Source organism: Limulus polyphemus, unplaced genomic scaffold, assembly GCF_000517525.1.
Source record: "Limulus polyphemus unplaced genomic scaffold, Limulus_polyphemus-2.1.2 Scaffold75, whole genome shotgun sequence".
NCBI classification, from domain to species: Eukaryota; Metazoa; Arthropoda; class Merostomata; order Xiphosura; family Limulidae; genus Limulus; species Limulus polyphemus.
In genome coordinates, this window is record NW_013665685.1 from 323,798 (window position 1) to 333,670 (window position 9,873).

General features: G+C 33.2%; 1 protein-coding gene across 1 annotated transcript in view; it reads left to right on the top strand.

The window, feature by feature from the left end:
* The window catches only part of LOC106466596 (calcium/calmodulin-dependent 3',5'-cyclic nucleotide phosphodiesterase 1-like), a 210,806-nt gene that overhangs the window by 195,239 nt on the left and 5,694 nt on the right, over window positions 1-9,873 (top strand). Inside the window, exons 11-15 of the mRNA XM_022395313.1 lie at window positions 2,175-2,300; window positions 3,856-3,960; window positions 4,280-4,361; window positions 6,016-6,097; window positions 8,463-8,594. Of these exons, the coding sequence (XP_022251021.1) occupies window positions 2,175-2,300; window positions 3,856-3,960; window positions 4,280-4,361; window positions 6,016-6,097; window positions 8,463-8,594 (527 nt within the window). The remainder of the gene's footprint in view (window positions 1-2,174; window positions 2,301-3,855; window positions 3,961-4,279; window positions 4,362-6,015; window positions 6,098-8,462; window positions 8,595-9,873) is intronic.

A 9,873-nucleotide genomic window follows, 5' to 3' on the forward strand; every position in this document is an offset into this window, starting at 1 on the left:
ACAATAGGCAAAATGTAACATACTGTGAGTAATGAAACAACAACGTAACAAAGGTTATTACCTAGGATTCAATAATAGTGCAAACAAAATAATGATTCCAGAGAGGGAGGAAGAGATCTACACTGAACCTGACCCTCCCTGGTCCAAAACATGGATTGAAACCCGATGGTGTTTATGATGATGTATTCAGACCAGGATCAGAGCTAGCTGAATAGCTGAAGTGTATTCTGGATGCTATTTGTCTTAAACCTGTTGTAGACACGGCGTACAGCACGGCATTAGGCATGCCCTTGTTTAAGGAGCTACGATCCTTGCAGTTCCATGAATGCAGACAGTGCAGCTTTGTGTAGGATGCTGCAACATTCATGACTACCTTTACTATTACCAATGAACTAAAACATTTACATGTTTCTAACTAACAACTTACTTATGTATTTCTTTGTTATGTTCTATTGTCTATTTATTTAAGTATCCGTTTTCATTCTCAGTTTGTTGATTTTATTCGTTTTATACTTGTAATTATATTCTGCACTTTAGTTACTTATTTTAATTAGTTTTATTATTCTAAGTCTACCTCTCACCTCAGTTATTTGTTTTAGTTTACCCTCAACACGTGTATTTAAATGCATATACATACATATGTTTTCTAGTCCATGTTTTCATCAGCTAAATATCTTGAATAAAAAAGTGATAGGCCAGAAAATTCTTAATAATTTCAAAAAAATGTTTGAAAAGTTAATATAAATTAAATCTAAGCACCAAGCTTTAGGTTTCTAACTCATAACTTAAAATTACTTTTTTGCAATTAGCAATCAAAATTTTATTTTAAAACTTTTTATTTTCTTTTAGCTAGAATGTGTAAGCTATGTAAATGTATTAAGCTATTATTTAATATCGAAGCTGGTGAAACGTGAATAAGATTTGTATTGATAGCTTACAGTTAATGGTATACTAATCTGTCCTTCGAGTTTCCAGCAAGACGAGTGAGTTATGAACACGTATAAGTTAAGTTATATGGATAGACGTGTATAAGTTAAGTCACATGACTAGACATGTATAAATTACATGCCTAGAAATGTATAGACTAAGTTACATGACTTGTAACCCCTTGATGTATAGCAGTCACAATGAGGAATTTTACTTTTGCTGAGAGCAACTGATTTCTTTGCTTAGAAGATCTAGAGCAAAAGGCGTTTTAAATTAACACTTTCGACTGTCGTAACCCATTCTATCTGATAAGCTTAGGTATTCAGCGAAAGATCTCTTCAGTATAGCATACACCAAACAAATGTCATCATATATATCCTATTTACTTGAAACCCCTCTGAGTCAACGAAATATTACCAATCCTCTTGCGATATTGCATTAAGTAATTTTGTCTAATAAATATTGATTTGAAGTTCGTTTCCATCTAAGGACGAAAAGATCGTGGGTAAGGGTAAAATATTAAAGACCTGATTTCTGTGACTTAAATCTCAATACGTTCGCAGAAAAAAATATCTAAAGAAATGTGTTACATTCATCAATGTTCAAGAGATGGCGCTAATGACAAGCAATAGCTAAACAACCAGGACAACAGTATAGAAAATTAATTGTTAACGATAATTATTTTATGCTTATTTCGTTCAACTTTCCTATTAGCTTTTATTGCATAATTATCCCAATGCTTTTATATTTTTGAGATAACTTTTAGTCTATATGGAGAAATAATTATCTGAGGATAATTATATATATTTTTTATATATCTCATGTTAACTATAATTGCACAATTATGCGTGTGTTTTCCAATTGTTTCAAATTAATTTCAGCCTACTCTAAGTATCCGCTGTGAGCGTTGTCTTCCTCAATACTGATTATCATTATTATTATTGTTTTCTTTTTTATCTGAAATTCACTTATTCAAAGTTCAGTTAAAATGTTGAAGTTCGACTAAAACTGAATATTATACTGTAAAACATTTTGTTTGATAAAATCAACTGCTCCATGAATTCAAAGCTAATATTATTCACTACAAGGAAATGTTACAGGTCCTAGTTACCCTAATTAAACGTTTATTTAGAAGAAAGAGAAACTGTATCCTTATCAAAGACCCTACTGTTTGTTATTAGTATTTTGAAAATGCCATTTGTTTTAAGAGAAGAGGTAAAAGACTGAAGATTTAACGTTCTATACAGGTCAGACACAGCGTTATTGTACAATGATCGAGCAGTATTAGAAAACCATCACATTAGTGCAGCCTTCCGCCTGATGATGGACGAAGGGTTAAACATCCTTCAAAATTTAAGCAAGGAAGAATATAGGTAAGTTTAGCCTAAAGTTCTGAGCAAGCAACATCGGGAATTAAGATTTGAACCCCATCATTTCTTCTTAGTTCATCTTGTTCAACAAATACACTATTTCTTCTGAACATGTTGCTTTATTCCTGTTTTGTTCTATTTGTATATTAAATAAGATTTTTTTCTACATCTGTTCATAAAGAACTCACATGTTTCAGTAGGGATTACTTTCCATCTGTAGACATTAATATCCTTAGGGGTAAGAGTTTTATCCTTTTGTTTTTAACTAATAATAGTAGAATTAGTTTTCATATAGAGTGTACAACCACCAGTCATAAAACTTATTAGATTTTGATGTCAATTACACTAGGTGGCGTTGTGAAATAAACTATCCTTTTCCTTAGTGGTCGACATGCAATAAATCAATTGTAATAACTGAATTATGGGAAACTCCAAAGAATTATCTCGGTTAGCATCCAGTATGATAGAATAGTTTTTCAAAAAATAACTTGATTCACAGCAAGCACATAGATTCATTAATCAGAATATGGCAAGTTAATATAAAAAATTATTCGAAAAAGTTCATTGAACATTACAATAAATTTCTTCTAGATCACTATTAGACGAAACTTTTGAAACATGCGTAAAACAACTCTTAATCCTTATAACATTGAATTAAGCAAAAATTCTACCGGGCTAGAAAACCAAATTAGTGCTAGACGAAACATGCATAAAATATACTCCTAATCTTTGAATCCTTAAGTTAAGCAAAAGATCTACAGTGATAGAAAACCAAACTACTGTTAGACGAAACATTTAAAACATGCCTAAAACAGACTCTTAATCCATGAAACCTTAAATTAAGCAAAAAAATCTAGGATTTTAGAAAAAAACAAAATACTATTAAACGAAACATTTAAAACATGCATAAAACAAACTCTTAATGCTTGAAACCCTTAATTGATCAAAAGGTCTAAAACGTTAGAAAACAGATATATTAGCATTAAACTTCAGTCATGGCACAAAACTCTAAAAGAAATAACAATTATGAAATGTTTTTCTACGTTAATTATTTAGTTTGACATCCAGTAGCCCCTATATTAAAAATACATCGAAATGTTGAAAAAATAAATAAGATTTATGTAAAGCATTTTTTATAATCACGAGTTTTATAGTATATCCCAGTTTCAAACTCTAGTATCTATATATATGTACAAGTAATCAAATATATTTTGTTCAGGGAGGTGATTGATAAAAATGAAACAATATAAGAATATCTTTAAAATATTTTTAGGTAAGTCATTCAGATCACGCTCAAAAGATTTACATTGTTAAGTAGATCTTCTTAGAAAGAGCCTTATTTTTTTTCACTGTGATTTCTAATAAATACGAAATATAGCCATTTGAAATTACATATTTGTATAAACAAATCGTACGTTATAATCTTTTATCATCTGTTTGTTATTGTTTCAAACATACTGAAATCGGCTGTTAATATAAATAAGAGAACTGCTAATGGGATTCACGTGATTCATATTTTCTTCCTTCGTGATATCAATTGACAACTTCTTTTATCTAGGGATTTTCGGAGCCTCGTGATAGAAATGGTGTTGGGGACGGATATGTCTTCACATTTCCACCAGATCAAAACAATGAAATCGTTATTATCTCTTACAGAGTTTAAGTAAGTCATTTAGATCACGCTCAGAAAATTTTTCATTTGTAAGTTAAGTAAGTTATTGTGATTGTTATAAGAAAATTGTCTCTCCAAAATGGTGAAAAAGAGTTAATCTTCACTCCGTCACATCTCAACCAATGGCTCTAAGTTCGACAAGTCAAATAGAAAGTAATGCGTTTTGTATAATTCCCTTTTGTATTAACTTAAGCACAGGTAGTTTACATTAACTGGTATTGTTGTTCCAAGAAGTAGAGCTTGTGTACCATAACTCTGTTGTTTAACATGAAAGATTCCAAAGTTACGAACTTGTTCGCTGTACTTACAGCATAGACAAAACCAAGGCTCTATCTCTGATCCTCCACAGCTGTGATATCAGCCACCCCAGTAAACAGTGGATGTTACATTATCCCTAGGTTTCAAAAGTTACCAAACATGAATCTTCCATCAGATTTTGTGTTCCCGGTTTTCGCTGGATATCCTCACTCATAAGCTAGCGGGACCAAATGTGCTCAGGTACCACGGGCAGGTGTCCTCAGGGAATTATTTTTGGGTACGGATCCCCCCTTGCGGTAGCTACAGAATTAATTGGGAATAATGGAGGAGTTTGACTGGGACGTTGGGACCTCTGTGAATCATGAAGGTAGTCTTTGAACCCCGCAGCGGAGTGCGTTATTTTCTGCTAGTGTTTAGTAAGAATGGACATTAATCATTAGTTATGACATACCTGCTGAAAGAACTCTTCCATTAGCAGTTTTGTCCATTTCTAATGCCCATCATGCTTGAGTGACCTTCCTGGTGCGTTTTAGCTCCCTTGGTAGGGGCTATAGCTACCCTAAGAGGAGTCTGTACCTTAAAAAACTGTGCAATCCATCCGCCAATGGTACCCAAGCACGTGTGCAATTTTTTTTTTCAAGTAGCTTGTGAGTGGAGGATCCTACTATAGACCAGGAACACAAAGCTTTAACCCATATTCGGATTCAGCTACCTTAAAACCCACTCCTAGACCCTCATCATGTGTGGGTGACCTTCCAGGCGCGTTTTAGTCCTCCTTTTGTGCCCCAACTAGAAGACATCCCCGGGCAACCCCTAGTCTGAATTACAAGTGGGCATGTTACATTTAAAAGTGGTGGAATAGTTCGAGGACAAACAAACAAATTCACAAACACAACGTAAAGTCTGAGTTATGGTAAAACCTACTCCAGATTTCGTTTGTTTGTTTTATTTAAGACGAAGCTACGTAAAAACTTTCTCTTTTTTCTGAATATCTTATTTAAACGTTTGTCACATTATATATATATATAAAAATAAGATGCGTTTTCAGGTGGGTCGCGGTAAGTTTACGAACTTACAATGCTAAAATCTGGGATTCGATTCCCCGTGTTGGACAGAGCGCGGATAGCCTATTGTATTGTGCAGTTTAGCACTTAGAAAGACAACAACAAAAGAAGATGTGAAATTCTACTTTAGGTTTACTTGACGCTCTATACGTATTTTTTATTCTTTTTACCTTCCAGAAAATGACTCAGTAAATACATATCAAAGCATTTTCAGTTCTTTTTATCTGAATCCACCACCAAAAATATTCATTTAAGGGTTTGACCTATTTACTCTAAATTTGTTGTGATTTAATAATAACTCTATTATATTTTATCGGACAAACCTTACAGGTTTCATTGCTCGCAAAACTCACATAGAGGGCTGCACTAGTAAAAATTTGATTCAGTTTTTAGTTCAAATTCCAAAGTTTGAAAAAATAAATTCTCAGAATGTAAATAAACAAAAGTTTTGGAACTAATTATTTAATGGTGTAGACTAAACATAACACTAAAAATGTAGAAAGAAAAAAACAATTATATCTGAATACTTGCTTGAATGGTGCAGCTAAGCCTAACTGAAATTAACACCATAAAAAATTCAAAATGCATATTTATCTGTCCTGTTTCTTTTCATTATTATTATTATTGAGATATCTTTTATGTTACAATTAACGACTTTTTCGTTGATCTTTTATACAATGAATCATTAATCTTTTAAATTTTATAATGTATTTTTATCTTCCAGGGAGACAAAGAAAAAGAACTGGGTCTTCCTTTTTCACCACTCTGTGATAGAAACACAACGTTAATTGCTGAATCTCAGATCGGTAAGACGAGAGCAGTTCACTGTCAGGCATTTTATATGCCAATGACTTTTCGTTGTTGTTGTTTGAATTCTATAGTTCCATAAATATTCTTTGTAGTTCATTGTTGTTTATGGCCAGTGCTAAAATTATACAGATGTTCCTAAATCTTATTAGAATGAAATCTGGTAATTTTAATTCTCAAATTCCCGACCTGTGTTTCCTCATGTTGCATCACATGAATAATTTCATTGTTCTTCCACCAATACTCACTGTAAAGATCTGCCCAAAACATATAGATAAAATCCTTCATTTTCCAAGTACAACTGGCTGGGCAAGACCTAGTGGTTAACATGTCAGATGGTGAATCCGACTGTTCCTGGTTCGCTGTAGTTGCGTTATACGAGTGCCGGAGGACAAATATATACACACACACATACACGGGGGTGAAAAAAATTAGAAATTAATGTTCACATCCGATCAGAGCTAGTTACCTACCTACATTAAAATTAGAATAACAAATCAACCCGGTAAGAATATAATCAACTAAATAGGCAGGTTTTACGTTCTTACTTATAAATATTAAACTGCATTATTTCAATAATTTGGTTCTGTCGCTGTTGGCTATATTTTAGAGGAAATGGTTTTATAACATGTGGGTCTACTTTTGGTTGTTAGAATTGTTTCAGTTTATTGTAAAACGTCATCTTCACGTTCCTGAAGGTATGCTATGAATTTCTATTTGTATGCTCGAACTTCTATTATTCCAGAGTGCCTCATAATGGTTCGATTACATTTAGATCTGGAGACTGAGCTGGCTAAGGGAAATCTGTAAGTTCAGATTCATGCCTTTGAAACCAACCAACAACAATTCTTGATATTTCAAGTGGTGTATTATCATGCTGAACTATTCTATCTTCAGCCGGATACATAGTGTGCACCACAGACAAGACTTGATTGGCTACAATCCCAAGGTATTGTTTTGCTGTTTGCCTGACTTTCCAGAAAAATCCATTCCGCTTCATAACAAAGTCTTCAGCACCTCAAATTATTGGAATTAAGCTTTCAGGGTTGGGTTGACACCAGACATAAACAAGATCGAACAAGGAACAGTGCGAATTCGACTGACCAGACTTTTCGCCATTGATTTAAGATCAATACTTTTAATACTTGAATACGGGTGCGAAAATTAGTTCGTTAAGTCAATGGATTACTTAATATAGCACGCCTATGGTAAAACCTACTTTGCGCAGTTCTTGTCGTATTGTTTTAAAACAAACTGGTTTATCTTGACCTGTATTCTATTCATCACGTAATTTAGTTGCTTTTCTTTTCCCACGCCTTGAAACATATTAGCATAAAGTATGGCTGTCTCATTCACTTATGATGGTCTTCCAGATACTGTTGCATTTACCTGATGAGACGTGAGGGGTAATAGCAATGTTGCCTTTTTTGCCAATTTGGATCACCAAAACACCAATTAATTGGGAATCTAACAGTTGTCCTCTTTGAAAACAAACGTGAAATAGATTTTGCATGTTGTAAGTAATACAGAAAACTTGTTTGAGAGGTCTCTTGAATAACAAATTATTCAGTCAGCATAGGGTCTAGTCCATTTAACATGTGAGGTAAACAAAATGGGTACATTTTTAAGTGTTTCTCATTTTTGTCCAACTCCTTTTTTTATGTTAACAGTACCATATTGGTATTACATTTACAGCGACAGTGGAATTTAACCATATAACTCAGAATAACAAATGTTTTTAGTACAGTAGGCTTAACACTGAAACATATAACACTTCGTAAAATAAACTGTATATAAAGACTTCAGTATTAATGAACAACGAGGTAAAGCTACGATACATTAGCAAGTGCAATTTAGGCTTAAAAACTGCTAAGCCTACTTTGTATTCATTATTGTTCTTGCAGATGGACTTTAAGAAAAAAAAACACCACGAAAATATGACACGGGTTAACCAAGAACAAAGAAACCTGAAGAAGCCTAACATTCATTACTAACAGAGAATTAATTCCATTGATACATTCGAAAGTCTATCAGTTGATTACGCCAATAAAAGATTATTCTTACTGATGTGCCCCCACAGTGACGCAGCGGTTTGTCTGTGGACTTACAACGCTAGAATCCGGGTTTCGATACCCGTGGTAGGCAGCGCACAGATAGCCCATTGTGTAGCTTTGTGCTTAATTACAAACAAACAAACTTACTGACGTTTTCAAATAGGAAATGTCACGCATTCGTTTCTTAAAGTTTATGAAAAGATCTATTTTATAATATACTTTTTTGCTTATAGGCCTAGTATTATTATTGAATATTTCATTCGAAATTATATATTTGAATATAATTTTCATTGATAATATATTCTTTCAGGATTTATTGATTTTATCGTATATCCCAGTATGGACGTACTGGGGGGTCTCTTAAGTAAAATACAGTTAACTCAAGTACAAGGTAATAGACCGACAGAAGACTCAATCAGTGAAGAAAACGAAAGCAAGACAGGTAAGGTTGTTTTTTTTTCTTTCAGAAAACACACTAACTAAAAAGCAATTAAACATTCAAACATGTTTTTATTGTTATTTCTACAGGTTATGTGATGCATATACAACTAAGTAAAATGTGTAAAATATAATTTAGCATATTTTCAACATTATACACAATTGAGTTTATGATGCCCCCGATGATCCAGCAGTAAGGTTGAGCTTATAACGTATGAATTTGGGGTTTAATCCCAGTGGGCACAGCGCAACTAGCTGATTGTACAGCTTTGCTCTTAAAAGGGAATTAATTCCATTGATACATTCGAAAGTCTATCAGTTGATTACGCCAATAAAAGATTATTCTTACTGATGTGCCCCCCCCCCAGTGGCACAGCGGTATGTCTGCGGACTTACAACGCTAGAATCCGGGTTTCGATACCCGTGGTGGACAGAGCACAGATAGCCCATTGTGTAGCTTTGTGCTTAACTTCAAACAAACAAACTATTTATTCCCTACACTCTTGTTAGTTTTTCACATTGTATATTTTTTCTCTCTGCGCTCTTAATAGTTTTTCCGCACTATATATTCTTTTCTCCCTACACTCATGATGGGTTTTCACACTATATACTATTTATCCCACAAACTCTTGCTAGTTTTTCACATTGTATATTTTCTCTCTGTATACGCTTGATAGTTTTCTACACAATATATTATTTTCTCGCTAACTCTTAATAGTTTTATCACACTATACACTATTCGTTCCCTACACTCTTGCTAGTTTTTTTCACATTGAATATTTTTTCTCTCTGCGCTCTTAATAATTTTTCCGCACTATATATTCTTTTCTCCCTACACTCATGATGGTTTTTCACACTATATACTATTTATTCCATAAACTCTTGTTAGTTTTTCACGCTATATATTTTTATCTCTGTACACTCTTGATAGTTTTCTACACAATATACTATTTTCTAGCTAACTCTTAATAGTTTTATCACACTATATACTATTGATTATGCCATAAACTCTAGCTAGTTTTTTCACATTGCATATTTTTCTCTCTGTACACTTTTGATAGTTTTTCCCCAAAATGTATTATTTTCTCTCTACACTCTTAATAGTTTTATCACACTATACACTGTTTATTCCATAAACTCTAGCTAGTTTTTTCACATTGCATATTTTTCTCTCTGTACACTCTTGATAGTTTTCTACATGATATATTATTTTCTCTCTACACTCTTGATAGCTTTTCTACACAATGTATTATTTTCTCTCTACACTCTTAATAGTTTTATCA